This window comes from Antedon mediterranea, chromosome 10, assembly GCF_964355755.1.
Source record: "Antedon mediterranea chromosome 10, ecAntMedi1.1, whole genome shotgun sequence".
Lineage (NCBI taxonomy): Eukaryota > Metazoa > Echinodermata > Crinoidea > Comatulida > Antedonidae > Antedon > Antedon mediterranea.
The window spans coordinates 13,149,827-13,173,190 of record NC_092679.1 but is presented as its reverse complement, the minus strand read 5'-3'; the positions used below and the strand labels follow the sequence as shown (position 1 = coordinate 13,173,190).

Below are 23,364 nucleotides of genomic sequence, written 5' to 3'. Positions count from 1 at the left end.
GATTCCAGAAAAATTATGTTAGCCATCACTCCCAACCCATAATTCCTCAGAGGCAGTTTTCAAATGTAGTACATTCCCAGTACAGTTTCAATCATGGTGATAGGCCTACATCCCCACCCCAAACTCTCATCCCCTTCCCAGGGATATTTAAAATACTTAAACAATTCCCTACCAATTTTGATAACCTACTACACCTAGCCTAAGCAAAATCCCCACTATCCCCTGAACCCCAACTTTCACACCCTATCTCCTTCCCCCCCGCCCTCTTCCAACAATTACCCCTCCCCCGTTTTGAAATGTAGTTTTAAACCTTCCCGGTACAATTGCCATCATTTTGATACCCCATATTTATGGTTACATGCAGAAACATACATTTTTATAACGAACAAACATCGAAAGTGGGCCATTTTCACCCGACGCCAGTAGGCCTACCTCCCATACTCACCAACCCCCACCCTCTTCAATAACACCCCACACTCTTATTTAAAATACTTTAACATCTTCCAACCACAATTGCATATGTATGGTTATACATGCAGAAAGAGAAATTTGTATAACAAACAAACAACGAAAGTGGCCCATTTTGACCACATTGTGACCCCTAACTTGAATCCTAGATGGCGGATGATGTTCAAATAATATAGTAGTAGAACACAGTAATAGTAAAGAACGTGTATAGGTTTACATGTAACACATGTATGGATGCCTGTAATGAGACAACCCAAGAGACCGATAGATAGCTGGATATGGTTAAAGTACTTTCCTAAATATGTAAATGAATTGGTGTCATATTGGTTAATAATTAAAATATGTATATCTATATCTATATTTCCCCAAACGCCTTCCTAAGTATAATTCAAATACTGTAAAACATTTGTAGTATAATTTTACAATTCGATAGCCTACAACCCCGAGCCCAAGCAAAAATGACATCACAAACCACCCCCTCCCCCCTCCCACAAAAACCCCATGAGTCGGGGGATTTTTTTTAATGTAGTTTAAAATTATACCCGGGTGGATTTCAAACTTAGTTTAAAGCCTTCTCAACACCCGACGCCAGTATCTGTCTATACTCACCAACCTCCACCCTTCTTCAATACCACCCCATACTCTTTTTTAAAAACAAATTCTTCCCAGTGATGGACAAATTCAATTCAACGTAAACTTCAAATTGAGAGGAGTATACATACTGTAGCTATGATGGGTCTAATAATGGTTGAAGTACGTTGTAAATTGTGTAAATGATTAGGTGTCATATTGGCTGATAATTAAAATATCTAATTTAGATACTGCGGGCCCCCAGCCTTCTTTCTCCTCTCACCACCCCAGCCACAATCAACAAACCTTAACTCCTCCCCTAGACAGTTCAAATATAGTAACTTTTCCTAGTACAATTCCAAGCATATAGGCTACTTCATTACGCCAGTACTTTTTCGCTCTTCCATGTGATGTGTTGAAGACGGTTCCAATAAAAATTATGTTATTATCACTCCCAACCCATAATCCCTCAGTGGCAGTTTTCAAATGTAGTTTAAAACATTCTAAATACAGCTTCGGTCATGGTGATAGGCCTACATCCCCACCCCAAACTCCAAGCCGCTTCCCAGGAATAATTAAATACTTCAACATTTTCCAAACACAATTCTGGTCTAAGCAAAACCCCCACTATCCCTTGAACCACAACTCCCAACCCCACGTTTTTTCCTTGGAGGCATGGTGATGTAGTTGAACACAGAAACAACGTGTGTATGTTCACACAGGAATGGATGTCTGTAATGAGACAATCCAAGAGACCGATACATAGCTGGATATGGTTAAAGTACTTTGCTAAATGTGTAAATGAATAGGTGTCATATTGGTTAATTATTAAAATATGTATATCTATATTTCCCCAAACGCCTTGCTGAGGATAATTCAAATACTGTAAAACTGTTGTAGTGTAATTTTACAATTCGATAGCCTACAACCCCGAGCCTTAGCAAAAAATGACATCACAAACCATCACACCACCCCCCCCCCCCACACCCTCCCACAAAAACCCCAGGAGTCGGGGAAATTTTTTTAAATGTAGTTTAAAACCTTCCGGGTACAATTGCCATCATTTTGATACCCCATACGTATGGTTACGTGCAGAAACAGAAATTTTTATAACGAACAAACATCGAAAGTGGGGGTTTTGACCACATTTTGGTCCCTAACTTGGATCCTAGGTGGCGGATGATGTTGAAATATAGCTTAGAATATTCCCGGTACAATTGCGGTCATTTTGATACCCCATATGTAAGATTACGTGCAGTAACAACATTTTGTATAACAAACAAACCAACAGACAGACAAACTCTCTCACTTATAATATAGATATAATATAGATGCTGTCAAATCAGCAAATACATTGGCTGACAATGTAACTATGTGGTTACTACTCAAATCCCTTTAAAAAAAAGAATGCAAAAGTAAAAATTACAAACTTGCGGTGGTATCAGGATCGTCCCAACAAGGGGGCTAGGCAAAAACAATTTGAGGCAATTTTAATGAATAAAATAAGTTAATTTAATATACTCACAGTTCTTCCAATGCTGTCAAATCAGAAAATGCATTGGCTGGCAATGTACCTATTTGGTTATCGCTCAAATCCCTTTTTAAAAAGAATGCAAAAGTAAAAATTACAAACTAGCGGTGGTATCAGGATCTTCTTGACAAGGTGGGTATGCAACAAGCGAAGCGAGCATCATCACTTGTTTGGTGTTATAGGGCAACAGTTGGGGGTCTAGGGATAGAATAAAAGAATGCAAACATAGAGTAAAATTATACATTATATTAATATGATAAATATTTCCTATAAAAAATTAAAATTACTACAAAAAATTACTTATTATATTATATTATTTCCGCTGAACGACACGAAATCGCAAAAAAAAACAGTTTATGTTATGGTGTTTTTATAAGGTATCTCTGTGTTATTATTTGACCGATTTTTATGACTGTTTCCTTATTGTTGTGCCTAATTAATTACCTACAATGTTATGTTATTACCTCCGCCAAGGAGGTTATGTTTTCACCCCTGTATGTTTGTGTGTGTGTTTGTGTGTGTGTTTGTGTGTTTGTGTGTGTGTCTGTGAACAGCCTGGAGGCCACAGTTTTTATCCGATTCTAACCAAATTTGGACACAATGATCTATGCCCAAAAAGCTCGGACGAGTTTGAATTTGAGGGGGAAAGGTCATAGGTCAAGGTCACAACTAACAAAAAACTATTTTACTGTCTAGAGACCACAGTTTTGATCCGATTCTCACCAAACTTAGCCACAATGATCAATGACACATCATATAATTGTGGTTACATTTTGAAGGGTCAGGGTCAAAGATCAAGGTCCACCAAAAAAAAAATAAATAAAAAATAAAAAAATATTAAAAAGAAAAAACCTTTAGTGGGGCTTGAACCAGCGACCTCAACTGTGAGAGGCTGGATACATAACCATTACACCACACTATCATCCACAACTTTGTAGTGTGCAGTTAACATATTTACACTTAGAACTAATAAAAAAAAATGTTTAAAAAAAATATTCAGGGGGCATTTTATGTAGAGGAATTTTACAGTAGGCGGAGGTTTGTACTCTCGGAGTACCCTCTAGTTTTTATTTTTTTAGTGTTTGAAACATCGTCATCAAAAATCGCCCTATTGTTGTGGCGTCTATACGTGATGTCTAAGCATAACACTATGTTAAAGTAGACATGTTTGTAAGAATTTCTTATCCTGAAAACAAAAATGTCTATAACTTTTGACCTGGTACACAATGCCACAACTGACCAATCAGGCTGTCTAATGACCTAGTGTTAAAGGATAGGAGACAATAAGGGGTCAAAGTTCAACATTGACCAATTACAACAATGTTTTATGTATATGTATTATAACAAATTTATTGAAGCACAATTTGGTCTTTTATTACATTTTTATGATTATAGGTGTCTATTCAATCACATTATGAAAAACAAATCGTTGAGATTAAGGGTCAAATGTCAATATTGACCAATCATAGAACGTACCTATAAAACCAAATAAAAACTAATATATAACAACAATTATTATTATAAAAGTATTTACTTTGTTTGTATGTATGCGTGTATGTTTGTTACTTGGCAAATTAAAATAACTGCTAGTGTTAAAAGATAGGACAGAATTATCAAAAGCCGTAAAAGCAGTAAATTAAAAAGTAACATGGACATATTCTTTTATATTACATAGCCTATGTAAATACGTGAACGTGATTGGTTGAAACTGCATCACATGACTACCGCTGCGAGGATCGTAAATCGTATATATCTTCGAGAACGATGATATTGACCGATACATTTTCGCGTAATTATCGTGTCGTAGTCATTAAACATATAAATTCTCGAGTTCGATGATATTGACTGTGTAATTTTCATGTGGCAACATTCGCGTTTGCCGATAAACAAACAAATGTCATCTACTGGATTTTGAACTTGGGTGGAATTGTCACTCCATCGCAAGACAACGCTTCAACCGCTGCGCCACGGAGCTTGCTTGAAGAAATTATTCATCTAAACTATTTAAACTATGCATACATAGCGCCCTCATTTGTTATTAGTCCTCCCTAATAATAATAATAATAATTTATTGGAAACTTCACTTTTACAACAGTGGCACACTTTGATGATAAAGGTGCGTCCAAATAATAACATACAAGAATAAATAAAATTATTAACTTAAAAATAAATCAAAATGAATGAATGAAATACAAAACATAACTCTACTAATGAAATATTTTAAATCAAAACAAATAAATAAAACAAATTACTTGAGAGGAATCAAAATAAATAAAAATGTTTACATACACACAAAATAAATAATAAAATTAATTTCATGGTATGAATCAAAATAAAGAGTATAACGGTGTGTGTAATACTCAACACTAAGGCATAATAAATAAAATAAAAAGACAAAGATTACGAAACAGAAATCAAAATGACACACAAAAGTTGAAAAGCAGTTCAAAACACAACAGCATTGACGTTATAAGTTTAAAAGAGCACAACGTTTCTTCCATAAAGATTTAGCCAATGATTTACAGAATTTGTCGATTAAAGACTTAATAATATTATCAAATAAATCATAGTCATTGCCTAGAATAAGAAGGGTTTTGTTGAATAAATCTAAATTCTGAAAATAGTCAAAGAGATAAAAAAGATTACATTCCAAAAGTTCTTGTTGGAATTTAGCAATTTGGTTTTTTCTCTCTTCTTCTAGAGTGGTACATGTTAGGAGAAAGTGCATAATGGTTTCTTCTTCATTTCTGTTGCACAATTTACAACAACCATTAGCATTAGGGTCATTTGACCATTTAGATGTTTTTCTTTCAAGGGGAAGGGTGTTTGATCGCAGCTTAAATTTTAACGATGCTCCTTCAAAGTCAATTTTATCAAGTAGATACTGTTCAAGTTTTGGTTCATTTTTTATATACATATAATGTTCAATTGACGTTTTACATTTACCGTCTTCAACCCAATGCGAGAGAGCTAGATTTTTCATAATTGTTTTTGTATTGAAAGCCCAGTTGGCATCAAAGTTATCATTACCATTTCGAATATCAGAAAAAATAGCATGTATATCACAATTATCAATGATATTTCGAACACACAATGGAATTTTAAATGATAGATCATTAAAGTTCTCTGTCAATTTAACTAGTGTTTTCAGTAATATCCTAGGCCAACGTTCATCTTCCATCTTTAAAATTCTTTCCATATAATTAATTCTATTTACATTTTGAATATGTGAGATTTTTGACCACCCAAGTTCCCCATAAAGAGTAGCACAAGGGGTATTCCGAGAGGCCTTAAGGATAAACCTTGCCATTTGTAATTGTAGTCTTTCAATTCTTTCACAATCACTTTTGCTACCAACCCAAATAGTACTACCATAATTTATTGATGGGAGTGCAATTGTTCGCCAGAGGATATCACCATAATATACTCTATTAAAATTGTTTAAATTACCAATTATGGCTTTTATATAGCCTATGAGTCGGTTACATTTTTGTATAATATATTCTACATGGCTGGTCATTTGCACCTCTTGATATCATTACACCTAGATATTTATACGTTTCACACTCAGTTATCGACTGGTCTCCTAATTTCCATAACTTTTGTTTATCTATCTTCTTACCTACAACAAGTACATTTGATTTAGTTGAGTTAAATTGAATTTTCCAATCAATGGCCAATTTTGCAGTTAGCTGTAACATGTGAGTCATTTGTTGCTCATTTTCAGCTAATAGCACAATATCATCTGCCCAGAAAAGGGCTCCTTGCCATATGTTATTAATATGAACTCCTATATCATTTAATTTTAGAATTTTTGTGAGCTCATTGATAAATATACAAAACAGAATAGGAGATAGCACACATCTCTGTCTAATCAATTGAAAATTCATTAGTTACAGTATCCCCAAATTTTACTTTCCCTTTGACATTTGCATACATGTTATCAATAATTCTCCACAGACGCCCTCTTATTTCTATATTCCATATGGCTTTCAGGAGCCCATCTCTCCAGACGGAATCAAATGCCTTTCGGAAGTCCAGGAAAGCTAGATAGGTGTTTTTTCCCTCTTTTTTTCTTAAAGCAGTTATACTTTTGATTACAAAAATATGGTCCTCACACCTATGATCTTTCCTGAAACCACCCTGGACTTCCGTCAGTGCATTATCACTTTCCAAATAGTTTGATACATTCATAGCAAGTACTCTATTAAATAATTTTGATACACAAGATGTAAGAGAGATTCCACGATAATTGTTCAAATATCTCTTATCACCATGTTTAAAGATTGGAATAATTAAACTTAAATTCCAGTCTTCTGGTGGGTGTTCAAAAAGGATGATTCTATTAAATAAATCTAGCAGAGAGTTTACCATAATATGACCACCATTTTTAAAAGTTCATTAGTAATGTTATCTTCACCTGGAGATTTACAATTGTTTGCAATACTTAATACATATTTTATACTTTCAATATCAATAGAAATATCACATAGAGGATCTGTAGCCTCATCATCATCTCTGAACAAGTTGTTTCTAATGTTTTGTATACAGTTCTCAGTCATGTATATATTATTATTGAATGTATTATTTTTAGAAGTACTTAGTGATTCCCAATAGTTTCCTAATGTTTCGGCTTTTTCTTCAACGCTAGTAACAACTTGTTCAGACCCTGGAACCTTAAAACAATCAGTACTTTGTTTGTTAAACTTTGACCCTCTAATTGTTTGCCAGAATTCCTTACAATTTTTTCCTCCTTTGTTTGCAATAACAATTGATTTATCTACTCTCATTTCTAATATCTGTTGTTTTATCAAAGTCTTAGCAAACAACCGCTTTTGTTGGTAATTCTGCCAAAGGAAGTCAAATGTTGCAGCATCTTTGTCTTTTCTTTTAACATAATTTCTATGAATTTGTGTTGCTTTCTTTCTATTCTCAATTGCATTTTGCAACTTCCTTATCAAACCATGGTTTAGATTTTCCCCCAACACATTTTTACCAATGCCTTCTTCTGCGCATTTAATTACAATAGACTTCCAGGAATTCCATAAGTCATTAACATTATCAAACCTATTTGCATCCCACTCTTTAAAATCCCTTTCTAAATAGGCATTATATTCACTAAAATCTTCACAAAACTTAATGTTCCATATATATTTCTTACTACACCTATTATCTTTGTTTTTCGAGTTATTTATATTTAATTTAAGTAGTAACATATTATGGTCACTACCCAAGCTAAGTTGTCCTAATTCGTCTATCTTCATGTGATTTCGCCTTCACAGAAAATAGTTTTGTTGAGAATTGATAAGTTTGAATTACTACTAAACTCAATTAATCTATTACCATTTGTGTTGACTATTGGGTCGCCACCCATTACAGAACTACCTATTCTAGCATTAAAATCGCCTAAGATTAAAATATTAGGCTCTTCTTTTCCTTCATGCATGTTTTCAATTTGAATGACTTCTGATAGTAATTGATTATATAATTCTTCCGTTTTCTCAATATTACAACCTTCAACAGGGAAGTAGGCTACTGATATAAACAAAGCAGTACCATTATTAGTGTTAATTTGGATCCATAATCTTTCAAATTCATCAGAATTAGAATTAAATAAATTATCATTATAAATAACAACATTATTGGACACAAACATACCAATCCCCCCTCCTCCTTTCCCTTTTCTATTTTTACCTATCCATCTATAACCTTTTACAGAAATACCAAGCTCATTTTTTAAACATGTTTCAACTACTCCGAGAATATCAATATTATTATCAGTAAGGAACTGAGATACCTCATACATTTTTGGACGCAGCCAATTCACATTATTAAAAGCGATATTAACTTGATTTATTTTGTTAGCATTATATTTACATTTACCACCTCTCCTCCTATGGCGACGTTTTACAGTGTCTTTGGCGAGTGGTTTTGGAGAATTATCCTCGTTTGGATATAAAATTGTAGTTTCGGCTTCGTCATTAAGAACATGATAGTTGTTAAGTGGTGAATCTATGCTTTTGTGTGCAAAATCCTATTTTTGTCTATTGAACTTACGTTGAAAGGATCGAAGATCTTGTCTGTGGTGTGTATCATAGCTTCTGCGAGATCTTTGGTTTCTTTCGAGAGATGAAGCACTTCCTAATGGACTTTTAAGGATTTTGTGTACACCTTCAATGTTACCCAATAGCAATCTGTTCCATGATAAGACAGATGCAGACCTCCTTTGTTGGTGTTTGCTTTCGCCGCTGACCCATTTCTTAGCATGAAGGTATCGTCATTATCGATAATTTGGCATTTATATGTATTGGCTATTTTCTTCAGACCACAATTTAGGGAGTTAACTCTTTCTGGATTCCTTGTATCATCTGATCTTGGACACACCGTTGAAATGACAATTTTTGTTTGTGGGGAATCTGTTTTGATCTGCTTAACCAAAGAGTCATACTCATTGATACTATTAGAAAAGGTTTCATCCGAAGCACAGTAGTTGGTTCCGACATGCAAAATAATTGACTTGAAGGATTTGGATATTGTGTTATCTGCTAAACTTTGTTTTACATCTTTTATTTTTTGTATTTGTATTTGTATTAATATTTGTCCTCAGTGAGGAAATTCGGATTAGGCCCTCCACGGACCCACGGCAGCCAGCAGTGCAGCGCCTACCAGATTAGGCAATGAGAGTAAAGCATCTTGCCTAAGGATGCAATTAGTACGGTACAGATAACCTCGAACCCATGCCTATCACATGCTAGTCCGATATTACCATTACACCATCACTCTCCAGTATATACAGCACCCGCCACGATTTCTAGACGGTCTCCCATCCAGAACGCAACCGGGCCCAACGTTGCTTAACTTCGGTGATCTGACGAGAAACCGGTGTTTCAACGCAGTATGTTTTACATCTTTTATTTTTCCTCTTCTGATGCATTCAACCTTGGTATTATTTAGACCTCTCTCCTTTATATCACGAATAATTGAATCTCCGATCAGAAGTGTTTCGTTGGCAGTATTCTCGTTTGAAGGACTTTCGTTTGAAGTAGGTCTATCATTTCGTTTTGTACTTGATGGACTACCATTATTATTTGATGATAGGTTTGACGTTGCTTTAGTAGTACTTGCTACTTCTTTGTTGCAATTCAGTGCACATTTACACGTAGGTTGAACTAGAATGCTTCTAACTGTTAGTCTAAGTTCTGTGATCATTTCTTTTTGCTGATTTACGATGGTTTTTAATGTACCAAGATCATTTGTTCTTTTGAGAGATGAAGCACTTCCTAATGGACTTTTAAGGATTTTGTGTACACCTTCAATGTTACCCAATAGCAATCTTGTTCCATGATAAGACAGATGCAGACCTCCTTTGTTGGTGTTTGCTTTCGCCGCTGACCCATTTCTTAGCATGAAGGTATCGTCATTATCGATAATCTGGCATTTATATGTATTGGCTATTTTCTTCAGACCACAATTTAGGGAGTTAACTCTTTCTGGATTCCTTGTATCATCTGATCTTGGACACACCGTTGAAATGACCATTTTTGTTTGTGGGGAATCTGTTTTGATCTGCTTAACCAAAGAGTCATACTCATTGATACTATTAGAAAAGGTTTCATCCGAAGCACAGTAGTTGGTTCCGACATGCAAAATAATTGACTTGAAGGATTTGGATATTGTGTTATCTGCTAAACTTTGTTTTACATCTTTTATTTTTCCTCTTCTGATGCATTCAACCTTGGTATTATTTAGACCTCTCTCCTTTATATCACGAATAATTGAATCTCCGATCAGAAGTGTTTTGTTGGCAGTATTCTCGTTTGAAGGACTTTCGTTTGAAGTAGGTCTATCATTTCGTTTTGTACTTGATGGACTACCATTATTATTTGATGATAGGTTTGACGTTGCTTTAGTAGTACTTGCTACTTCTTTGTTGCAATTCAGTGCACATTTACACGTAGGTTGAACTAAAATGCTTCTAACTGTTAGTCTAAGTTCTGTGATCATTTCTTTTTGCTGATTTACGATGGTTTTTAATGTACCAAGATCATTTGTCATTTCGGAAATGATGCATTGTTGGTCAGCATTCGTCTCTAGGATGTTCTTAACAGTACATGGGATGTCCTTGCAGTATGGACATAGCCAAACTCTCGGTGTTGTAGTTGACTTTATTTTCAGGCATGCTCTGTGATATTGCTCTTGGCAGAGAGAACATTCCAGGTGACTGTCTTTCATGGCATTGTCTAGCTTACATTGTTTGATGCATTTAATTCTTGTAGTAGAGATATTGCTTGACTTGATGGGGCTATTAGTATTAGTTTTACTACTAGGAGTAGCTGAAGGCCTTGATTTACTAGGAGACTTTGAAGCATCACAGTGTGTAGGCCTAGTTTGAGTGGCATTGCTTCTAATTTTATTCCCAGCTTTACTACTAGATGTAGAAGCCATTCTAGCTTTGTTTGTCCTCTAATGTCTATAGAATTGTAGACAAAAGGCCTAGAGGCTCCAGGCAGGATATGAACATAAACTGGCTATTGTTCTATCTAACAGGATGCTTTCTTCCTCACGAAGAGTTATACTCACTACTGCATGTTTGGGCCTAGGAATATCAGTAAAATAAAGCTACAAATCTCACCATTACACAAATTCGTCCTCAGAAATTATTTATGTGATTGATTGTCTTGTTGAACTGAGATCCCTCCAGTATCCAATAAAACATCTGTCAGCAATGTTATAACACACAATTTTAATATTAATATTAGTTGGTTTTGGCACTGTTTGTCAGTTGCTCGTCTGATTATTACTTAATTATTACTAAATGTGATGAAACACCGTTTGTGATAGAGTAAAACATTTCCGATTTAATACTTTATCAAAACTGTCACTGTCTCATGGTCGATTGAAATAGTAAAGTACATATAAAGACCACTAATACGTTTATATTTTGTAATTATTAATTAATACAAAGGTTGAGAAACAACTGACAGTAATAAAGTATTATATTATTATGTGTTAATAATCTAAAAGTAGGGGCTACTCACACTCACAGTGATAACGTTTATTAGTATATTGTTTATATTATATCTAACAGTACCAACACACTTTTGATTCAAATGGCGATCAAAAGTGGTTAATACCTATTTTCAGTATTGTATAGCATTACAATACTATTTCTATTTATTCTCCAAGGGTCTATAAATTTACCTACTTGTGTTAAACCATGGAGGTATGCAAGTATGGTTAAACCAACTAATTTGGAATGTTCCATTCATTGCAAATCAATACATTTATATAAACGTATATTAAATCTATCAAAATAGTATTTTTTAAAGAAAATCGGCATGTCTTCAACATTATGATGCTGTACTCGAACTGTTCAACCGGTTTTCAGCCATTAAAAACAGTTATCGTAGGAGGAGATAGGAAAATGCGAAGCATCCTCGTATTATTGTATGCGGGTATTTTTCACGATGGACATGCATTAGACAGTGTATACCACGATCGGAAAACACCCCTATTTGGGGCAAATTGTTGAACCTAAATTCGTTTTAATCGTCAATAACTAATTATCTGACTCAATTTAATTAGTAAACAGGGTTACATCAGGTGGTTAAAATCAGTACTGTGATGGGTTTGTCACACGGAAGTGAGCCCTCTAGAGAAAAAGTGAGAGATGAATAAAGATGGACGACAACTACAACGTGTTTTGTTATGTTCTTATTGTTGGTTTCAGCCTAACGAGCGGGCCTGTAACAAATTGGGGGTCATCCGGGAACAAAGTACGGAATTTTAGTTGTAGATCGAACTGATGGTAATTTTAGTTGTTTATTCTAAGCTGGTTTTAGGTTTAGAGGCGTTTTATAACGAACGAGGTTTGGTGGTCGTCCAGCCAGTACACTGTGTTGTTGTTTTAGGCTTGTGTAGGCTTGCCTGTGATACTAGTTAGAAGTCGGTTTGGCTTTGATTTTAGGGGTCTAGTTATTGAGACCACGGCGCACGGTAGGTTTAATACTGTGTGGGCTTGGCAGGTATTTCATTACTGGTGCCTTAATTATCGTCATATTGGTTATTATTTTAACCTGTGTTTTTGTTTGTTTGTTTCGAATAGAAACTATGTCAGAAAGTGATTTTGACGAGAAATTTTTGGATAGCATGTCCATTGAGGTGGTAGTTCAGAGGAGAGTTTGCGACTCCTAGGTACTAGGGTTGGAGCATCTATAAATGATTCCATGAATAAATATGACTTGATAAATGTGATTGGAAGTCATGTTGGTTTAATTACTCATGAATCCGTAAAAACTGCGGGGAATGAGGTCGAGTTGGCTAGAATCGAGTTGGAACGTGAAAAATTAATTTTTGAAAGAAGAAAAATAGAGATTCTAGAGATGCAAACTCAAAGAGAAATGGAAAAAGAAAAACATGAATTTGAGTTAAGGAAATTAGAATTAGCTATTTTAAATAGCAAATGGGTCACACCACATGGGTTTCTACACCTAATGATTCAGAGATTACTCAGAATATTAAATGGGTTCCCAAGTTTAATGAGGACGAGGTAGAGACATATTTTTTAGCTTTTGAGAAAATTGCTAATAGATTAAAGTGGCCTGCTAGACACTGGACTGTGTTGTTACAAACTGCTCTTGAGGTATTTTCTGCATTGGCTGATGATCAATGTGAAAGCTATGATGCGGTTAAAACTGCTGTTTTGTCAGCTTATGAGTTAGTTCCAGAGGCGTATCGTCAGAAATTTAGGAACTTAGGTAAACCTTATGATCAAACGTTTACAGAATTTGCACGTAAGAAGCAGATTCTTTTTGATAGATGGTGTAGTTCGGAAGGAGTAAAGGGTGAATTTGGAAAGCTTCGTAAGCTTATGTTAGTTGAGGAGTTTAAATCTTGTTCCCCTACTGAAGTTCGTACACATCTAGAGGAGCAGAAAGTGGATAATTTAATGAAAGCGGCTTCTGTTGCCGATAATTATGTGCTCACGCACAAGGTGGTGAATACCAAATCAGTTTCCAAATCTGTTGATGATTCTAAGGTCCAAAGTCAGAAAACTACAGTTAATAGTAGTAGTAAATTTGTAAGAACTTTATTGCAAGAAAAAGGGTCATATAAAGGCAGATTTTTGGCTGTTCCAAAACAAATCTAAAGGGGATAATAAGAAACCCCAATCACTTCCAAACACGTTGGTTAATACAGTCCCGTTGAAAGTGACAGCGAGTCATGACGTTGATGAAAGTGAGAAGTTGATCCAATCTTCAGGTCCAGAAAAAGTGCGAAAGCTATTTAAGCCTTTCCTCTCTACTGGTTCTGTAGCATTGATCAACGATGTGAATCTGAGTAAAGTTCGTGTCTTAAGAGACACAGGGGCGTCACAATCCCTGATATTAGAATCGGCATTGTCATTTTCAAACGAGTCTTCTGCTGGAGCAAGTGTGCTCATCCAAGGTGTTGAAGGGGGTTATAAGGAAGTCCCACTTCATGTAATTTGGATTGAAACAGATATTGTTAGCGGAGATTTTGTTGTCGGTGTCGTTTCGAGTCTTCCAGTATGGGGTTTCACACTCCTTTTGGGGAATGATTTTGCCGGAGACAGAGTGACAGTAGAACCGGTTGTGTGCACGAGTCTTGTTGAAGACGAAAGCACGGTGTGTTTAGAGAAAGAATTATCACATGTGTTTCCATCATGTGCGGTGACGCGATCTATGGCAAATAAAATCATAGATGAGGATGAGAGTATTGACTTATGTGATAGTTTTTACGGAGACATTACGGATCGCGTTTCCCAAGAGGCTGTCTGCTCAGGCCCCGAGTCACACACTGCCCAGGCTGAACAACAGCACCCAAAAGTGTGTGATTTCGGTCCGACAGTTCTCAATCGGTCTAGGTTAGTGGAAGAGCAGAGTAATGATCCTGATTTGGTGTCATTTGGTCAGCAAGCTCTTTCTGTAGAGGAAATGTCTATTGTTCCTGTTTGTTATTATATAAAGGATGGCATACTTATGCGTAAGTGGAGGCCACCAGATATTCCAAGTAGTGGTGTTTGGAATGAGATTCACCAGATAGTTATTCCTAGTGGATACCGTCAGGATATTATTGGTATTGCGCATGATGATCCTCTTTCAGGTCATTTAGATGTCAATAAAACGGTAGACAAAATTCTCAGGCATTTCTTTTGGCCAGGTCTTAGAAAAGATGTGTCTAACTATTGTAAATCCTGTCATGCGGGTCAGGTAGTGGGGAAGCCTAATCAAAAGGTTCCAGTAGCCCCACTTAAGCCTATTCCTGCATTCGGTGAACCATTTTTAAGAGTTATTGTTGATTGTGTGGGACCATTACCACGTACTAAAAATGGAAATGAGTATCTATTAACAATAATGTGTGCATCAAGTAGGTTTCCAGAAGCGATTCCTCTTAGGCGTATTACAGCTAAGAATGTTGTTAAAGCATTGGAAAAATTCTTTACATGGGTAGGATTGCCTAAAGCTGTTCAGTCCGATCAAGGATCAAACTTCATGTCAAAGTTATTTAAACAAGTCTTGGAGCAGTTAGGTGTTGCCCATATAAGTTCAAGTGCTTACCATCCACAGTCTCAAGGGGCACTTGAGAGATTTCATCAAACACTTAAGAATATGCTTAAAACCTATTGTTTTCAATGTGAATAGGAATGGGATGAGGGAGTTCCCTTATTGTTATTCGCTGTTCGTGAAACAGTGCAAGAGTCCTTAGGGTTTAGCCCATTTGAGTTGGTGTATGGTCATTCGGTCCGAGGCCCTCTTAAAATAGTCAAAGAAAGGCTGTTAGGGAATGCAGATGAGTCTGTATCGATACTAGATTATGTGTCTGAATTTCGTGATCGATTAAATCGTGCTCGTGAGATGGCTAGAAAGAATCTTGTGAAGGCTCAGGGTAAAATGAAGAGATTGTTTGATAGGAAATCAGAAAAGAGAAGCTTTAATCCAGGTGATGAAGTGTTAGTTATGTTGCCTCTTCCCAGTCAACTATTATCTGCAAGATTTGCTGGTCCTTACAAAGTATTAGAAAGGGTAGGAGAAGTTGACTATGTGTTAGATACTCCAGATAGGCGTAAAAAGAAGCGACTGTGTCATATAAACATGTTGAAACCATACACAGCGAGAAATAATAGTGATACCTGTACGTCAACACCAGTTACGTGTGTTGTTGAAGAGAATTCTGAAGAGTTTGGGGATCCTGATACATGTGTTAAGTTCAGTAATTCAGATGTCCTTGCAAACATTGAAGAAAAAGTTGGTCATTTATCTCGCGATCGTAAGGTTGAAATTGTTAGTTTGATATTTGGCAATCTGCAGTTGTTTTCCGATGTTCCAGGTCGAACGAACTTAGTGGAGCATGACGTTAAGACAGCTGATTGTTCACCAATAAAACAAAATCCCTATAGAGCAAATCCGTTCAAGATGAAGACATTACAAAATGAGATTGATTACATGATTAAGAATGATATAATCGAGCCTAGTTGCAGTGCTTGGAGTTATCCATGTATATTAGTTCCGAAGCCAGATAAATCGTATCGTTTTTGTACTGATTATCGGAAGGTTACTGCCAAATCTACTACAGATTCATATTCCATACCGAGGATAGATGACTGTATTGATCGTGTGGGTAGTGCTAAGTTTGTCAGTAAATTTGATCTTCTAAAGGGTTACTGGCAAATTCCTTTAACCGAGCGAGCGAAAGAAGTGTCAGCTTTTGTAACTCCTATGGGTCTTTATCAGTATAAAGTCATGCCTTTCGGTTTAAAGAATACACCAGCCACGTTCCAGAGATTGGTTAATGGTATAATTTCAGGGTTGGAGGGCTGTGAAGCTTATATAGACGATTTGGTTGTTTATAGTGATACATGGGATGTTCATGTGCAGAGAATTAAGGCATTGTTTGACAGGTTGACAGCTGCAAAGTTGACAGTAAATTTGGTGAAAAGCGAGTTTTCCTGTGCAGAAATTGTGTTCTTAGGTCATAAAGTTGGTTGCGGAAAAGTGAAACCATTAAGTGCTAAGATTAAGGCAGTCTGATTTCCCAGTTCCAAAGAGTAAGCAGGAGTTAATGCGTTTCCTGGGAATGGCTGGGTTTTATCAACGTTTTTGCAAAAGTTTCTCAACGCTTGTAGCTCCATTAACGAATCTGCTGAAAAAGAATGCGAGCTTTGTGTGGTTGGAGGAATGCAATAATGCGTTCATTAAAGTTAAAGCGATGTTATCAAACGAACCGGTGTTGATGGCTCCACAATTTGATAAACAGTTCTCGTTAATGATTGATGCCAGTGATGTTTGTTCTGGTGCTGTGTTGTCGCAAACAGACGAGAATGGTGTTGACAAGCCTGTGTGTTTCTACTCGAGAAAATTCAACCAGCATGAGAAGCGTTATTCTACTCTTGAGAAGGAGACATTAGCTTTGATGTCAGCGTTAAAGCACTTTGAAGTGTATCTTGGATCTACTCCGTTTCCAATTGTAGTTTGGACTGACCACAACCCATTAACGTTCTTGGCAAGAATGAAGGAAAAGACAATGTTGTAGCTGACGCTTTGTCAAGAGTTTAGATAAAACATGCATGAAATGATTTTAAAAGTTTTGTTAATTTTTAAAGTGTTTATTTAATTATAATATGTTAGTTGTGATAGAGTGATGCATTAATGGCATACACGGATTTAAAGTAATTAGAACTTGTGAAATTTTAAAGAAGCAGTTGAAGTAAATTCATATCAACGACCTGTTAAAATAACTACTGTATAAGAAAAGACTTAAGATGTTATAGTAAACAGTTATAAGTTTAATCATATCAAACTTTCTTTAAGTGGGGGTGTGTGACGAGTTTGTCACACGGAAGTGAGCCCTCTAGAGGAAAAGGGAGAGATGAATAAAGATGGACGACAACTACAACGTGTTTTGTTATGTTCTTATTGTTGGTTTCAGCCTAACGAGCGAGCCCGTAACAGTACCGAAAGTACGAACCAACTTGATATACCATCGAGTAAACATATATACTTTCAGACCATGCCTATTATTGAAAATCAACAAAATTGGTGTATTAATAACTTCACAAATAACAAAAATGATATTATTTTCAGACCGGCTAGTGTTGAAAGATAGGAGACAATTTTTAAAAGCCGGTGAGCAGTTTTAAAGTAACACGTAAACTGAAATTACATTTTCAACTACTTGTCCAAAAAACCTCAAGAGGCACGGGTTATAATTTGTGATTTGTAATTTTAAAACAAAAGTTGATTCAATGTACCGGCATTTTCATACGAGTAGTTTAAAAAACCTATTTCTTTTCAAATTCACCCGTTTGTTTTTGGCGTTGCTGTTCTATTGTTATTCAAATTAAACTATTTTTAGTTGATAATTAGTTTTGTGAGTACCAGTGTGTGTCCTTCCTTATTTCTGTACATAGGTATACACTTACAGAACATGCTTATTGATTTTCAGGAAAATTGATATAATGGTCATGTCACAAAAGCTTATCTTCCGTATGATATATTAAATAGCACGCATTCTGTCTACTTTTAACATGGAAATATTCTTTGATATGGACCAAATAACATTAGTCGACTAGTCAAGCGGTTAAGTTACTACATGGGTTAAGGCAGAGGCGCCGCAAATCGGCACAGCTTCAAAACAACACTCTTCGATCATTATTCTGGTCAATCTTGATTGTTAACTGAAAGGCTTGTTAAATACACCAAACTCGCATACACATGCTTGTAGTGAAATTAGCCTAAATCACAACAGAATTAAGACACACACAAATATATATATATATATATATATATATATATATATAAATCATACTGTAAATTATAGAAACAGTGCTCATATTCGGAACATGATCTCATAATCGCGTCGAGCATAGCTCATTGGCGAAAGTTCCATATTTTTTAGTTGTATGAAAAAATGTCTCTGGCTGGATTCGAACCTGCAACCTCTCGCTTACAGGGCGAGTATCATACCACTAGACCACAGAGCCATGTATGGTATTATCACAGATTTTCACCCACCAGATACATTCTCTCATACAACAAACGCCCTCACAATCAGTGGAGGCTGATATATATATATATATATATATATATATATATATATATATATATATATATATATATATAGATAGCACTTTGCCTTATTTGTTTATATATATATATATATAAACAAATTAGGCAAAGAACATTAATTCTAAACCGCCCGGTGATATACTGAAATTTATATATACTAGAGGGTGAGCTCGCTTCGCTCGCTCCCCCTCTAGGAAGTGTAGATGATGGTTCTCGGAATGATAATGTTCTCCTTATACATTTTCTGTCGGTTACCATTATTGAAAATGCTTGACATTCGTAAAACTAAACTACTTTGTTTCACAGTGTTTTAGATGATTAATAACATTTTAAAGTATAGTTTTTATTGTTTGGTAGGGCCCTTTGGGGAGGCGGAGGTCATTTGATGGAGGTGCTTATTCGAGGGATATATGTTAAATTTTTTAGTTCTAATAATATGGTAACATTTATAATCAAATGAAATCCTTTCATAGATATGAAAAGTGGTAAAAAAGAATAACAAATGCTTGGTAAATTGCAGATAACAGGGCGGTGAATTCTACTACAAATAGTATAATTGTGTTATTATAAATATGTGGATGGACGTTTATTAGATTAGTTGGGTTGTGGGGGGGGGGGGCGGGGGGGTTATTATTCAAAGTGATGTTTTATATGAGAGGCGTTTATTCAAATGAATACCATCCTAATAATTATTAATACATTATTTAATTTAATCATCTTTTGAAACTAACTGCCGTGACAGAGTGGGCCCAAGAAAGAAGACATTACGGCTTGCAACATGGGCAGACATCTCGGTCCTGACGGGACACAGGAAGATAGCCTACAGTTATTCCTGCAAGCTTACTCAATAAAACTCAGCTATCGGGATTTCACTCGAAAAATGTCTTATCAAATCTCCCTATGTAATTTTATAATACTATTCCCCACAATATATTCTGATTCTTTATGGCGTATATTTGATTTGATCTTTATTAATTTGCAGTATAATTCCTATTATTTAACTACTGTACCTTCACACACGTGTGGTATAAAATAAACAAAAAACTGAAATGGCTATGATTAATGGCCAATTTTTTTTCGTCTTCCAAAGGGACACTGTATTGATTGATGGAAAGTGCCTGTTTCCAGTCACCTTTAGGGTCAAATCTATTATTTTAACTGCTCCCTTGTGTATAAAAGAGAGAAAATATTTGAAACTAATGTGAACTTATCTTAAACCCGGAAATTACTTTGACCGGGAAGAATTGAAATTGAGAGGAAAATCCAATGTTGAAATCATAAATGTTGTTAAAAAACTCTTTATAATATCTTCCTAAGATATAAATATGGAACAATAGCGTCGGCGTGCACACTAGTGTTATCAAATCTACGTTTCGCGGTACATCTCGGATAGATAAGGTAGGTATCCAAGACGGAGATTTGTACCGAAGTTTTGCATTGTGCTCGCCTATGTCAGAATTAACCATAATTTATATATAGATATATACATTCCCGCAGAAATCTTATGTAGGAGAATTTTACAGTAGGCGGAGGTATGCACTCTCGGAGTCGAGTGGCTTTCTAGTTTAACATGCTCCCTATCAGTGGATATATTTTGCCAAGTACTTCACTCAGTTTCTGAGTGCTTTCATTTGTTTGTTAGCACGATAGCGCCTACAGTTTGTAAGTTATTATTCTGAATTTGTTGGTGTAGATAGATATATTATATACTTTCATACCATGCCTATTGAAAATCAAGAAAATTGGTTTATTAATAACTTCACAAATAACAAAAATGATATTATTTTCAGAAGCTGGCGAGCAGTCTTAAAATAACAAGTGTACTAAAATTACATTTTCTCGAGAACTACTTGTCCAAAAAACTGCATGATTAACAGGATGAGAAAACATCCATTTTTTTGTTAAATTTTAGTTTTTATTTGGTATTTGTACATTTGACCCTTAATCACAAAGGATTTTTTCATAAGGTGAATAGACACCTATAATCATAAAAATGTAATAAAAGACCAAATTGTCCTTCAATAAATTTGTTATTAATTTTGGTTAAATTTGTTATACATAATATCTACATTGTTGTAATTGGTCAATTTTGAACTTTGACCCTTGTATCTCGAAAACGCTACCTATCTTGATCGATTACCTTCCATATTCGTGATCTACGGAAAATTCTAGTATAGAAACGCTGGATGGCAATTTGTCCCCTTTCGGGTGGTATTTTATGATGTTTTTTAAATGTATCTCTGTTTTATTATACCCCTTTCACACCAAAACTCCGGAGTGTCTCCGGAGACACCCCGGGGTTTATGACCATTCAAAACGTCGAGAAACTCCGGAGATACCCCTTTCACACCAACCTAGCAACTCCGGGGTTTATAAAATAAAATTGTAAATGTCGCCCTCTATTTTGTTTGTTTACATAGCGACGATCATTAGAATCATTTTATAATTAATAATATGTTTAATTTAATAATTACTTTCAAAAGTCTCAGAAGTAATATATTGTTTTATTTATACTACTTATTATTTTCTAGACCCGCTATATATTTTTTACAAATATTTATAGTGTTTTAAAATAAAACTAAATAAATAATTGATTGCGAGGATAACCTTTTGACCCGAAACACTCCGGAGTTTGATGTTGGTACCTTTTACCCCTTTCACACCAAAAGCAAAACTCCGGAGACACTCCGGAGACACCCCGGAGTTGACGCCCCGCTGTTTGGTGTGAAAGGTAAAATCAAGCAACTCCGGAGTTTAAAACTCCGTGGTTGAACAGCTGAACATTCTCCGGAAAGCGAACTGCGGGGACACCCCGGTGTTTTGGTGTGAAAGGTACCAACATCAAGTGGTACGGTCCTGCATGGTTAAATAAGCACCACTGTCTTAAGCCTGTTTTCCAGCCGATGTTATTCGACGACGCTATCCTCGTTGATCCTTAAACATAACTTAAGTAATATACTCACAGTATTTTCAATGCTGTCAAATTAGCAAATGTATTGGCTGGCAATGTAACTATTTGATTATTGTCCAAATTCCTTTAAAGAAAGAATGCAAACGTAGAAATTACAATTATCAGTGGTACTGTAAGTACTGTAATAAACTCACAAACTTCCCAATGCTGTCAAATCAGCAAATGCATTCGCTGACAATGTAACTATTTAAAAAAGAATGTAAAAGTAAAAATTAGCGGCGGTACCTGGACCGTCCTAGGTACACTGGACCAACGGTTTATAGCCCTTAGTCCTCCGAGAACCATATAGTCAATCACCATGGTGGAGCGTGTGAGCCTCGAACAACCCTTGCCTATATTCCCCATTTGTATCGTTACAATTATTGCCATTTTTACTTTTGTTTTCCCATGTTTTACTATTGTCAACCATTTTTACCATTCATCATTATTGTTGATACCAATAATAACCATTAAATTACACAGGTGTGTAATGTTGGACAAATTGGTCTGTTTACAATATTCACAGCAAAATTTTTAAAATAATTATATCGATAGACAACACATCGCTGATAATAAAACTGTCCATTAAATTACACACAAATTATGGTTTGTCTAACAGAATCTTTTAAATCAAATTAAGCCTTACAATATCAACAGTCATACTTACAAGTCTATTACACTATTATTTTTATTGAACTCAACGACCTGTGCGTGTACAATTGTATTCCATCTAGAACAAAGTATCCAACCACAACAACCGCAACTGCAATCTGTTGGACATGCTATGTTTAATACAGAAAAATAGAATTGTTACCATTATAAGAAAACGCTATAATAATATTTCTGTTTTTCATTTAGGTCCAAGACTGTTTCTAATTTATATTAGCAAAAAGATATATATTTTGACACATATGGCGTTTCATACGTATACTACTTTAGCTCACCACCAACATTCTAGAAATATTAATAAACAAAACTTCTAATTTCTCAGAAGTCAGCATTAAATCATGGATTAAGGAATGGAAGGATATGCATCGACTGTGACATCAAACGATTTTCCAACGCGCTTGCCTATACTTAAGCACTGCTGCCAATCAAACAAACACGTTCATCGAACTCCGTGTCAAGAACCGCGCCCCTCTAGAACGCTGCGAATCAACTGTTACCTTTTTTTTAGAACAAAACGTAGCCATGTAGAAATCGTATGCGCAGTCTGATTGTTCTATTAACATGCGTGCGTCGATGGTTAATTGACAACAACAATAAATTGCTGAACAATTCTGTTTAATTTCATCACAATCGGACTACGAAAAGTAATTTTAAGTAGTTGGTAATAAAAAATATGCAATTTTTATATTTGAATTATCATATTGGCCTGCCACCTCCTGTTATTAAAAATTGCGTTAATCTATAGAATATTAAATTATGCATTTGACCATATTTTGTTACCGTCTGTTTTGGTTTGCAGTACAACAAACGTGTTTTTAGTCGCGTGGAAGCGACTCTATAGTTCACTATGTCGGTCGGTCGGTCTGTCGGTCTGTCGGTCTGTCGGTCTGTCTGTCGGTCCGGTATCACTATGCGTTTTATCGCTTTCTGACCTTATCTTGATATCAGTTTAATCTAGCTAAGTAAATTTTTCATAGTACATTCCTTATGGCCAGGAATCGATGTGGTTATGTTTTCACGGTGGGCAATAAAAAATTACGCGGTCTACGCACGATTTAAAGAAATCACGTTTGTAATCATATCTTCAC

The 23,364-nt window shown here is 35.5% G+C and overlaps 2 protein-coding genes across 2 annotated transcripts in view; both read right to left on the bottom strand.

Moving 5' to 3' along the window:
* The window catches only part of LOC140061249 (uncharacterized), a 100,113-nt gene that overhangs the window by 13,428 nt on the left and 63,321 nt on the right, over nucleotides 1–23,364 (bottom strand). Inside the window, exons 11-13 of the mRNA XM_072107756.1 lie at nucleotides 22,275–22,389; nucleotides 21,621–21,692; nucleotides 2,564–2,635 (exon numbers count right to left, since the gene is read on the bottom strand). Coding sequence (XP_071963857.1) covers nucleotides 2,564–2,635; nucleotides 21,621–21,692; nucleotides 22,275–22,389 — 259 coding nt within the window. The remainder of the gene's footprint in view (nucleotides 1–2,563; nucleotides 2,636–21,620; nucleotides 21,693–22,274; nucleotides 22,390–23,364) is intronic.
* LOC140060851 (uncharacterized) lies at nucleotides 8,777–11,014 on the bottom strand. Its single transcript, XM_072107211.1, has one exon. It carries the CDS (start codon nucleotides 11,012–11,014, stop codon nucleotides 9,338–9,340), a length of 1,677 nt encoding a protein of 558 aa, XP_071963312.1. The 3' UTR covers nucleotides 8,777–9,337.

What these genes read in the sequence shown, in the direction of transcription:
- LOC140060851 (XM_072107211.1), bottom strand. Translation starts at nt 11,014, where the DNA reads ATGGCTTCTACATCTAGTAGTAAAGCTGGGAATAAAATTAGAAGCAAT.